Below are 13250 nucleotides of genomic sequence, written 5' to 3'. Positions count from 1 at the left end.
GCTGGCAATGGGGCCACATCGGAGAGGTTCGCTGCATTAATAATGAATTTTTGCCGAGTCCGCTTCGCTAAGAACAAGTTAAATTAGATCGGTGTACTTGTGATGGGAAGTCGAATGTTTATTGTGCAACGCCTTGTATCTCCTGAGATTGGTAAATACAGTTTTTACATTGCTATTACTGAACCCCTAAACTGCAAAACGTAATTCAAGACCAAAAAAAGTAAGACAATGTTGCCACTGCAATAATTTGTTTGTAAAATAGTAAATTCCTTTCGATAAATAATCACGCTAAGATAATTTATGTATTAGTAATTTTACTCCTACGATTTAAAAAAGTACTTTTATTTACTTATTTTTACATAAATACAAGACGCGCTCGTAAAAAGTGGCAACATTATCTTACCTTTTTTGTCTTGAATTACGTTTTTCAGTATAGTGTAAATTTCATTATAGATAACGTGACGTGACTAGGGAATGCAAATCGGTTATAACCGAAACCGAAATATTCGGTTATTACCGAATATTTTGACAAAATTTCATAACCGAATATTGGAAACTCGAATAACCGGTTACGGTTATTTTCGGCTATTTATTTATGACTTAAATTGTATGTTTTTATCATCAAATGACTACAAAATCCTGCCATTTTTGGCTGTGACGCCTGTGACTATAATTTTTGTCATTCGTGGACTTTAATAACAAAAATATACCAATTTTACTTCCCTTATTAATGAAATATTTTTATTGAATATTGTATCACGTTCAAGGTCATATTTTACTTTTACTGTATTTGGTGTGTTTTATTAAAAAACGAAGACTTTTACTCACATTCCCTAATACTGTAGGTACTAAAACAAAGATTTTTGTATTTTTTTAATTACTTCATTGTAAATTTATAATTTTTCGTCTAAAATAACCGTAACCGATTATAACCGATATTCGGTTATTTTTCGGGCATAACCGTAACCGAAACCGGTTATGAAGTTTGGCCGGTTATTGCATTCCCTAGACGTGACGTAAGTACCTACTAGTTTGCGGAAAGTCAAATTTTGTATGTGATTTTGAACAGCGCGCCAAGCGGGACGTTATGGAAAATCAAAATCCTGAGATGAGATGAAATTTACAATAGGGGGGGCCGTATTAATAAAACATAAATAATTAACATGTGAAACTTTCAGATGTTAGAAAATAACTTTTAACAACAGTTCCGTAAAACCATCCTACTATATTCCAATACTACAACGATGGTCATCATTGTCATCAACTTTATTTAATAATTACCTAAGTATCATTGGCCACATATTCGTGTTGGTTGTTGTGACTGAGTTTTTTCTACCATTTATAAAAATATTTTGCCTTAGAACACAAACATAAAATGATAGGTAAAGTTGACGAAATATAAAGTGAGCCGATTTTGTTCAAACTTGTTCGAGAGATCGGCTCACTTTATATTGCGTTAACATTACACTTGAATGAAGATATTATATAAAAGGGTTACATTTGGACCATTTGAGAGTTTTTGGACCATATTTCGGTGGTTTTACGGTTCTTATATAGCGGTCTTCACATTGAATATGGAACCGCACGCGAATGTAGAAAAGCTTAATAAAATAACTCTGTATCCCCGCCACCAATATTGCATGCTCCTTGCAGCCTGATTACGTCCATAGCTCGGCAAATCACGTAGCACGCCATACTTAACGGCAGTTTGTATTCAGATTCAATATGGCCGTATCGATTAACGATACAAAACGCACTTTGTGCACACCGAGCCTGTCACGGTGTCATTATTGCAAAACCGAGTTTCAGTTAAAATAAACGAGACAACCCTAATTGCAATGTCAATCTAATCCAAACCGTAATGCTTCGTGGTAGAGTTGAAAAAGGCTCGGTAAATTGAACGGTAGTGTCGTTTGGCTACGGTTGTGCTCTCCAGTCAATAAAGGAGGCTTAGCGGCATCGATAACTTTGTGTTTTGCTATGTTTATGCGTTCCGCTTGGCCCGAGAACACCTGTTTGTGTGCATGCCTGCCAGCAATCGCGATGTCATGTCGAAATGCTGCTCGTAGCCAAATGATGTTGCCAAGGTGAAAGAGTTGCTCGTAATATAACTACAACTACAACTACTAAATACTTTTGTTGGATAGTCTTTTAAAGTAATAAATATAAACGCGATTTTGGGGTTCTGTAAGCATGATTTTGTGAATTTTGTTGAATAAAAAAGTCATTAATTCGCCGTCGATGCAATGGAGATTAGCATATAAAAAAATAAAAGAATCATTTACTGCCTAATTCTGTCGAATTCTCCTTAATAAGCTCAAGTACATAATAGTCAAGTCCTCCTGTAAGTTTTACCTCTAAGTTACTCGTTCTCATGGCCGTCCGTCGTATTTTCCGTAGTCTCGTCAAGCGCCACATCTCGAAGATGTAAACGGATTTTATCGATACGTTGACATAGCTTATAAAACATAATAAAAACACTTAAATTAAAAACATATAAATAAAAAATTTGACCTAAGTCGTAGTCGCTCGGTAGGGTGCCCAGAAGGCTGAACGCTGGATGGTAATGCTGATCCGCTGGGCAAAATATTGGCTAGCCCTCTGGTCACCAGAATCCTCTATGAGGCGCTTTGACAGCTATATACTCATAGAGGCGACGCGCGCTAGATCCCCACGGCCCCAAGGTTGGAAACGGCACCAAACGCCACAAAATTGTAGCTACTACCTAGTGTGACATATCTACGGCGTTTGAGGCGTATAATAAAGCCCTTTCTAGTTTTAATAAAATATTTTTTGTTCCAGGTGAGTGAATACGAGTGAGTGTGCAACTGAGACGACCGATGGAAGATCTATCACGCTGAATAGCATGCACTATACTCAAGGTAAGAAAAGCTATAATATACTAATATTCAATGTGGCCAATTCCGTCATACGGAAAATTCCGTCATAAGCGTTTTTTTTTTCTTAAACAGTACACAATACACAATTGGTAATTTCCTCGACAAAGCAGCGATTGCTCGATTCAAATTACCAATTGTGTACTGTTTTAGAAAAAAACGCTTGTTGACGGAATTCTCCGTATGTCGGATTTGGCCGCATTGACCTTAGTATAAGACAAATCTCCGTAAAATACACCAAATAATTGTAAACCACTTATGTTAAAATAAAAAAATTATATTTCAATATTTTTAAAATCCATATTATCTTGTTAGTAAGTATCACTTAAACAACAGTCAGAATCACAAGCTGTTCGATGTTTATTAAGACAAAAGTATATACAGTTTTATTTTTCGGCTGCATTAATATTTTTCTTAGCGTCACTTTCACCATCCCACTAACCCGGGGTTAACCGGTTAAACCGTTAACCCAGTGTCAAATTGTACTGATAACCATGGTAACTCCAGGTTTAACAAGTTAACCCGGGTTAGTTAGAGTTTGACTGACGGCAACGGCAACGAATGAATTAACTGTTTACTCTTTTCCGAGTAGAAACATAATAAACTTTACCAAACTAAAATAGTACTTTTAAAAAAAATCATTCATATTTAATTTTAATGCAAACCGAATGACATTGACATTGACATCGTCTGCAAATGCATATATGTCTAGCCTACAAAATGTACATAATACGTGTTGTGTGTAAACGGTGAATAGCACGCCTAGCACGGCCCGGCGGCGAATTTACAAAGCCTATACTGATAAGGTCCGGATGCGAACTGAACTGGATTAGCTTTTGTTTGGACAAAACTTGACCAAACCCTAATCCATTACAGTACAGAAATTTACTGAAATCGTATAGACTTTGTTGGCTAAATTAATATGGATATTGTTGCTACAAATGCTAGCATGTTGCGATCTAAAACTTGAATAATATTTTAGTAATGACTCCGATTGTATTGTATTAATTACTGTTCGTGCTAATTACTTAAAAATGCCTAATTTTTTTTTTCATTTAACAACTATATCAGTTGAGATTTCTTATTAGGACATGTTTAGTGTGAAATCATAATATAAATTATAAGTCGACTGTATTTTATAACACATTGGTACATAATGAAGTAGATGATTTATTTAAGGACCAAGATTTACTATGCTATTCAGCCTTTTCTCCGAAGTTTTAGTGTCCGAATTTCACTTGCCAGACAAGTTTTCGCAGATGATTTACTTTGGCAACCAACATTCGCCAAATTTTCATCATGACAATGTTTTACTTTATAGAATTATTGTTAAGTATATTATTATTATGTGTACAACGTTTGGAGTGTCATTTCTTTGGTCAAATCATTCCATTTGCTAGATAATTATTAATACGATATCGTCTAGTCATTTGACAGAGTTCACTGAGTCAAGATAGGTGCGACGACGAGCGAAGCGAGGAGGAGTGTGTTAGGTGAACTGCGACCAAACAGCGAACCGACTTTTCTTTACATAGAACGACTTTTCTGGCAACAGTTCATTTTCCTGGGGGTTGCAGTTCTAACCTAACCTAAGCCACTTTTCTGGCAACAGTTCATTTTCTTGAGGGTCGCAGTTCTAACTTAACCTAACCCAAATTTTTGGTAACAGTTCGTTTTCTGGGGGGTCGCAGTTCTAACCTAACCCACTTTTCCAGCAACATTTCGTTTTCTTGGAGGTTGCAGATCAAACTAACCTAAACTACTTTTTTGACAATTTAACGTGAATACTAGGTGAAAGGAAATTTAGTAAAAAAATAATTGTTGAAATCAATATTCAGTGAACTTTAGTGTCGTACAAATAATACTCGATGAATAATATTGAATAATGACGGCGAGACTCCGCTCGACTAGGTATTGTGAGAGCATTAATGTTTAAATATATCGCGACAAAATGTAAACCATTTGAGTAAATGAGTATTATTAAAATTTTGATATCACATTCAAACGTGACTGAACTTACTAAACTTGACTAGGTTTTGGCGTAAATAATATTTGAAAATATGTATGCCAAAAGCTAATCCATTTCAGTGAGTACTTTTTACTGAAACGGTATAGATATTGTCAAGTAATATGCATAAACAAAAGCTCACCTATTAGAATCTGAGTCGTGACTGAAATAGTATAGCTTTTGTAAATTCGCGGCCCGGCGCGGCAGACGATTTGGTTGATTTCACCCTATCATCGGTACATTGTCACAATTAGAGGGCGATGTTAAGGTCCGCTCACACTGGAGGATATGATGATAAATAATTTATATACACGTATAAGCGTTAAGGAAGTATTATATCTCTGAAAAAGACTCAAGTCTCTACAACAGACTCGGGACTTTAACGAGTTAAAAAGAACTCGGCTTTTGACTTAATTATACGATTCTGAAAAACCAAGTCGAGTCTTAAAGCAGGGGGTTCTGTGGCATTACGAAGACATAACATGATTTGTGACCTTCAGTCATTCTATAATATTCTATAATATTTAAAACTTCCGCGTTTTGAACACATATTAACTAACATTTATTTATAGACGGGTCTATCGCGAATTTATTTTATTACCTACCTTTATTTACCGACGTTTCGACACAGGTTTCACTGGTCGTGGTCGCGGCTAACTGATGTCCCAGCAAAATGTCAAAACAGAGATTTGTGTTTGTGTATTGTGCAGTCATTCTGTTTACTCTTACTTACTCCGTTCGCTCAGCGACCCAAAATGAGACTTGGCCTCACACAGTGGCGCTGATTACTCTGCTCAGTTATATTACGTATATTATTTATTTATTCTATATTTTACAGTAAACATAAACAGCTACCTATACAAAAGGACTTTATGCGACATGGTAACCTCTAGGTACCAGTTAGTCTTGGTCTAGACAGTCAAAATATAGCTTCCGCTTCGCTATCTGCACGTAGCAACCCCGAACTATCAATGCGAATTGCAAACTGGATATTTAACAGGGTGGATAGGTAGGGGTGGTAATCAGACTACCCTCCGACCATAGAATAGATCACTTACTTGGGCATTTTCATTTTACTAACTCACATTTATACACGGGTCTATCGCGAATTTATTATTAACCTTTATTTACCGACGTTTCGCGAAACGCGAACTTTTAAACATTTTTATTTTATTAAATTGTACAACGGGACTTAATCGCGTATTTAAGTTTTAAGATTTACCTCCGACGTTTCTTGAAACGTTGTCCCGGCGTTGTCCTCGTGGTCTCGGAGAAGACCACGGTTTTAATTTTAACTTGTACTTTAAAGCGCGACTTAAATCGTGTTTCAGTAACTATAACCGTTACATTCCCGACGATTGGTATAGGATTGACACTGACCGTCAGTTTTGTGACGATTAGGTTCTAATCTTCTTTTTAGCCCTTTTCAATCCTTGAGATGTAGGCCTCCTTCAAATTTTGCCATTCTGTTCTATTTAGTGCTCTTTGTACCCATTTTGATTTAGGTTCTAATAACCGGCCGTTAATGGTACACAGTGATAACGCCCACTTACAGATGGAAAAGTGAGTGAAACCGTTATCTGCGTAAAAATAGTTTAAAGTAAAAAAAAACACTAAAACTAACCTATCTTCGCCGCCCGTCTTCAACTTCGCCTTACCACGTCTTTTTAATGAAAATTACAATAACATTTCGAAAAGATACAGGTCCTTGCCTATATATTCATACAGTGTGACTACTTACAAAAACACAAATCAGAATATTTGATGAAAAGATTTGATGTGACATTTGTTTGTCTATTGGGGTTAGTCTATGCCACCAAAAGGGTAAGGGAACGGAAGCAAGGCCTTTTGTTCTTATAGGTATAGCTTGGATACCTAACTGATGGGTAATTAGTCTGAATCGAATTGGTACGTGTGATTTGCCAACACCACATGCATTTACCTTCTTCGTTTCTTGACTATGAGAAAGAACTTTACAGATAAAGTTATACTCAATACTCAACACTCAAATATTTTATTGTATTTTACGTGTAAAGAGGATCTTAGGATACTGACTGACGTTGATACTGACGTAGGTACTTAGGTCATAGCCTTATCCCTTTGAGGGTATAGTGAACATACTAACTAATCTAAACATCTAATTCTCATCTCACTTAAGAATTCTTGGATAAAATATTTATTAAATATAATAAGTCGAGCGTTTTTCGACTTAAAATACGTGAGTGACCCGTTCTTAATATATTTAATATATCTGTGTCTCACGGAAGTTTTGTTATAAAATATTTAATTTGCTTTTCTAAGTAGGTACCTAAGTAAAGTAAATGTCGCTTTAATTGCAATTTAGTTAAGTTTTTTGTCAAGAAATAATAAGCGTTTATAAACTAAGTATAGTTATTGAAAAACATTTTTTTTAATGCGTCTACCAAATCATTCCCGGTTGACCAGCTTTTTTTTGACTGTATTGCAAAATACACTAATGTCATTCGACTGATAATGTAATATCATATAATTCATATATGAATACAACGTCCAGCTAATATCACACGACGACCCCAAAATCTCGTTACAAATAGGCTATTACCTAACCAGGTCCTGTAACACGAGTCACCCTGTATGAAAGTTTAATTTTAATCTTTGTACACCATTTTCCTAATTGCTGTACAGTTTGTCACTTCCCCCTTCCACGGCAATCAGGCTACGTTTTGCACCTAATAAATTATATCTCAAACCAATTTAGACTTTTAGGTGACACAATAAGGTCTTGATTTGAACGACTATAGATTTACGGTCTGTGATACAATTGAGCGTACCAGTGAATTCAAAAATTGTATTCAATTATAAGCGTTCTGTCTTTGGAATATGACATATGCATTATTTACGAAGATGTTAAAATTATGTTTGTACAAAAAACGGCCGTAAACAATAACTTGAGCAAAAACGTTACAATTTTCATTTATGGTGTTCATGTTTTTTTCACCACGCCAACTCGTAAAGGCTCACTTTTTTCCTCAAAAACTGATTAACCCTCGTGGCTTGAAATCCTCGCAACGCTCAAAATTCCATTTTCTGAATTTTGGAATCTCTCGCCTGCCCGGGTATCAATATTATCACGAGATTCACGAGCTATTAAACAACCGACTTTGCGACTTTGTGGTTGATATACTTACAACATATTGTGTCAAAATATTTTCAATTATGTTAATATCCAGATAATGTTGATGAGGGCTACGTTTGAATGAAAAGGCGATTTCGCGGGGGTCCTCCACTGTTAACCACTTTACGAGCACCCGGGATTTGAAAACTGACGAAATTTGCGGCTGGCCCGCGGTTTATTCATAGAAAAATGGAATAAAGTAGATCTATAATATTATAATTTTGTCAATACATGAATTAACAGAACAAAAGCTCAGCACTATAAATAACGCATTGCGTATTAGCCGCGTCAAATCTACCGTTAGTGAAAAATCCGCAAGTAACTAGTTAACTACCATCCGCATAGCGATGTATAGATAAGTCACGGTCTCACAGGCCACTCGAGACGCGACTGAGGGCGCACCCAAACAAGCCGGGCGATTCACGAAGCGTAGCGACATGTTATAGTTCATTTTTATTAGCATTAGAAATAAGTTTTTGGCAAAAATTTCATTTTTGGTACAAGCTTTTATCGCTGACTGTACTTTTCTTACGACAGACAACTAATACTCATCGAGACAATTCTAAAAACCCCTAACACAATTAGGTTGCGTTGTTTCATCACAGAGTTCCTATGGCCACCTCCTGTCTCCATCATCAGATCAGTTCGACAGTACCATATTATTGTATTGTCATCAGAACTACATACAGCTGCCAATTTTCATGACACTACGATCCTTGGAAGATGGTTAAATTAGTTACCTTAGATTCCATTACATACTTACATACAGGTCGACCTAATAAAAGCTTGTTAAAAAGGTGAACAATCTTGACGTGTCTTTTTATTGAAAAATAAGTCACGGCAAATATGTAACAATTGATTCATAATTGTATCACTAATATACGATTATTTACATTATTTTGCTTTCATAAGTAATAGCTATTGATTTTTAAAAATAAATTTCAATTAAAAGACACGTCAAGATCACGTAGGTACCTAGTATTTTTCTAATGCTAAAAAACGAACTATTGCCGCGTATGCTGAATACGCCGGTTCGATTCCGGGTTCGGCCACTGGAGGGCTTGGTCAAGTATTCTTTAGTTAAAGAGGATACATTTAAACAAACGTTCTCGAAATTTTCCTGTCTGGATTTTGGCCTAGATGAGTAATTTTTATATGGGTTCAATATTCCCAGTATCTGTGTCTGTACGTTTTGCTTTTTTTTGTATATTCTTGTTTTTATAAGAACTCACCATCACAGGCCTTTGCGTCTATTGCAGACGATTTATGCATTGCTGTTTAGACAACGGGTTTGGTGACTGTGGAGGCCAATGCGTTAACGGCACGACCTCCCACATTTTTTCCAGAGAAAGCTCATGCCACCTGAGGTTCCAGTCCCGGTTTGCTTTCTGCGACACCTTCTGCTATCTAAGCATTAAACCTGGCTTGGTCGCATAGCCTTCTACCCTCCACAACACGCTTGCGCCATCCATCACGGTCTTCAGCTAAGGTCTCCCAGGCATGGTGGTCGATTTCAAACGCTGACATGTCACGCTTAACACAGTCTTTAAAGTGCAGCATCGAACTATAAGAACTAGGTTACTTCAAATAGAGCTAAAAACGGCCAAATAAATGCGCCGTAAACAGACAAAATCGGCAACAATAAACGCAAAAATCAAAACGGTCAGACACAGATAATTTCTTTCTTTCTTGGTTTAGTTTTGAAGGAGGAAAATGTCCAGAACGAAACCTCGATTTCTGACATTTGTACGCAGAATTTTTCGCCTAAGCTGCAGTAGTGGTCCTTATCGCACTAATTTTAGGAGCTGTCCCCGTCAGCGCGACGGAGATATTTATTTACCTAAACTTCTCAAATCTGAAAACGGGCTCAGCTAATATATCATCTTAAGACATCAACTCCAGTTTTATAGTATTGCTACTGTCGGTAGGTAATAAAGAGGTCACAATATACTAGTTGCGAGCGCATTTCATGAACTCGTGGTAAAATATTTGCGAATAAATATGGCAGTGCGTACGAGTACCTGCGAGAAATCACAGTCATTAGTATGGAGCAAGTGTAGTTTAAAACTAACTTAACGTTAATTATGGTGCTTACATTTGATTTACAGTCTCTTTGAGTTTAATTTCCTTAAAATTAGTGTATTAGTCCTTATGTATATCGGAGTTATGTATGTTTTTATTTTAGGTAGGTAGGTATTATTATTAATATGTAGTGTTTAATTTTTACAATGTCTTCGAACAAATTATTCCTGTTGTTTTAAATAGCTTAGTACGATTTTATAGGTATTTTATCAAAAACCCAAATTTCCCATCCTAGCTATTATGAATCTTATGAACTTGCTGAAGAGGAAAGACGAAAAAATCGTCAGATTCTCATAACTATACTTCAGGTGTAAAATAACAGTAGGTATACGCCTCCTTTGTATTAGTGAATAAAGTGCCTTTTCATTGTTTTCACTGGATGCATACTCAAAACATTTACATAGTCTGTGGACTTCAAATAAAAAATCTCATGAAAGTTCTTATTGCAAACATTACTATATACCTAACGGCTCACGCTAGACCAATTCGGATGAGATAAAAGCATTGAATCCAAATCAGAAGTCGGTGCACGAGCCTTGGAAGGCCGCCAACGCCATCTCTTATCTTAAATTGAAACTTCTTGTAAAATGGGACTATTAGATATTGAAGATACGCCTACTAATAGGCAGGCTGAGGTAGGTATCTTGAGAGTCATTCGACTATCAAGCGTATTTTGATTTTAATAACCGGTTATGAATTAGATCCAGATGAGTTTTATAGATCTGATCTGTCAGTGTCAAAAGTGACGTTTCTGGTTGAACAAATGTCACTAAGTGTGCCTTTCATAGCTATATATTTAACTAGCGACCGGCCCCGGCTTCTCACGGGTTAACAAATTATATATCTAAACCTTCCTCACTCCTTCCTTCCGTCCGCAGTCTATCGATAGGTGAAAACCGCATGAAAATCCGTTCAGTAGTTTTTGAGATTATCGCGAGCATACAAACAAACATACGGACAGACGAGGCGGGGGACTTTGTTTATAAAGTGTAATGATAGGCATAAAACGGCAAAAAATCACGTTTGTTGTATGGGTGTATCACTTAAATATTTATTTTATTCTGTTTTTTAACCGACTTCAATTTCATAAAAGGAGGAGGTTCTGTATTCGGTTGTGGCTATTTTTTTTTTTTTTTTTTCTATGTACGTTCACCGATTACTCCGACATCCGTAGTCCGATTTGAGTAATTCTTTTTTTGTTTGAAAGGAGCTACCTCCGAGTTGGTCCCATTTTAATTTGGTTCTGTTCTGATGATGGGATCCATGAGGAATTGAGGGAACTCCTCAATTTTAAAAGGCACATGCATGGTGTTTTGGGCGTTTTCTTAAGCAACTCGAGCATTTTCTCCCGAAAACCACCAATTTGATGAAGTAGACCTGATGATGATGATTATTTTGATGATAATGATGATGATTTCTTTAAATGTAAGTATGTTCAGCGATTACTCCGGCACCTGTGATCCGATTTGAGTAATTCTTTTTTTGTTTGGAAGAAGTTACCTCCAAGGTGTTTCCGTATTATTTTTGGTTCTGGTCTGATGATGGAATCCATGAGGAATTGAGGGAACTCCTCAATTTTTAAAGGCACGTGTTAAGTAATTTCGGGGTTTTCTAAAGTAACTCGAGCATTTGCTTCCGAAAACCACCAATTTGATACACTGCAACTGTAGCCTTACCACGAGTTTGACATTGACATATTCGCTAACGTCTTATGCATCTAAATGAAACTTTTTATGCATCTCGCTCACATTAAGGTTAGTACAAGCGAGATGCATAGGAAGTAAGTTACACACATGCTAGCGGATATATCAATGTCAAATCGTGGTAAGCTGGTAAGGCTACTGATCGGGGGTTAGGAGTTAAGAGGTCAGGGATTAAGGGGTCGGGGAATGGCGGTTGAAGGGTTGCTGGTTCAGGATCGAGGGATTCCTGGATCAGGGGTTGATGTGCTGTGAGGTTGAGTGATCGGGGGGCTGAGGGATTGGGTCAGTGGCGGGGCGGGCGGATGGATTTAGTTGACAGGAATTATAATTTCCCAGACGGACTCGAGAAAATTCCTGATTTCTATTTACTAAAGTAATAGGTACTTACACGAATTTAGTGTTAAACATGATCTTGTTTTTCATTCATGCGTCGCGCTCTTAACAATGCGTTAAAACTAAAAATGGAAAAATAAAAACTTTTTACAAAAAAAAGCAAACCGACTTCAAAAAGGATGAAATAAAATATTATCCTTTTTGAAGTCTATGCGTTACCAACTGATATGTTTGAAGTCGGTGCCAAGCCAAGTAGTAACAATACCAGACAAAAATAATCAGCTTTATGGCTATAAATCCCATTAGAACTGTACTAATAACTATTATAAATGTGTAAAGAATTCTGTCTGCCTCTTTGTCGCCTTTTCATGGCTAAATAACTGAACCGCTTTAGGAGAAATTTGGCAAGAAGGTAAATTCCTTGAATTGTTTTATATTTTCAAATGTAGTCCTCTGGATAAGGGACGGGAAATAACTCAGTCCCAATCCCACACTTGCGTGCTATAGACTGTTCGAGCATTAGTAAGAAATGCTCTTTAAAAAATACGACGGCAAAAAAATGCATTTATATTTACACTAATGTGCCGACAAACATGGTACAGACTGCGCCAAGAAGGTTTGATCGTGTGTTCTGAGGTGTGTTCTTAGGTCCAGTCGACGTCAATGATATGTTTACACTTTTGCACCTTACTCCTTTGTAATAAGGCGAAAAGTGTAAACATATTTTTAACGTCGACTGTACAACCTACAAAAAGTACGTTCATTGTCGTCGTGTAAGGCAATCCAACGTAGGTAAATCCTTATCGAATTGCACCAAAGTCATGGTATGCTTAAAAATTGGCTTGGCACCGACTTCAAACATATCAGTTGGTAACGCATAGACTTCAAAAAGGATAATATTTTATTTCATCCTTTTTGAAGTCGGTTTGCTTTTTTTTGTAAAAAGTTTTTATAATATTTGTTGTTATAGCGGCAACAGAAATACATCATCTGTGAAAATTTCAACTGCCTAGCTATCACGGTTCAGTGACAGATAGACAGACAGACGGACAGCGGAGTCTTAGTAATAGGGT

General features: G+C 36.6%; 1 protein-coding gene across 1 annotated transcript in view; it reads left to right on the top strand.

Annotated features, from left to right (window-relative positions):
• The first annotated feature begins 2794 nt into the window (after positions 1–2794).
• Positions 2795–13250, top strand: part of LOC134806382 (teneurin-m) — a 693234-nt gene continuing 682778 nt past the window's right edge. The window contains exon 1 of the mRNA XM_063779611.1: positions 2795–2882. Within this exon, the coding sequence (XP_063635681.1) occupies positions 2867–2882 (16 nt within the window). The 5' untranslated portion in view covers positions 2795–2866. The remainder of the gene's footprint in view (positions 2883–13250) is intronic.

This window comes from Cydia splendana, chromosome 3 (assembly GCF_910591565.1).
Source record: "Cydia splendana chromosome 3, ilCydSple1.2, whole genome shotgun sequence".
Classification (NCBI taxonomy): Eukaryota; Metazoa; Arthropoda; class Insecta; order Lepidoptera; family Tortricidae; genus Cydia; species Cydia splendana.
Note: the sequence above shows the minus strand (reverse complement) of the source record. Positions and strands in the feature narration are given on the sequence as shown.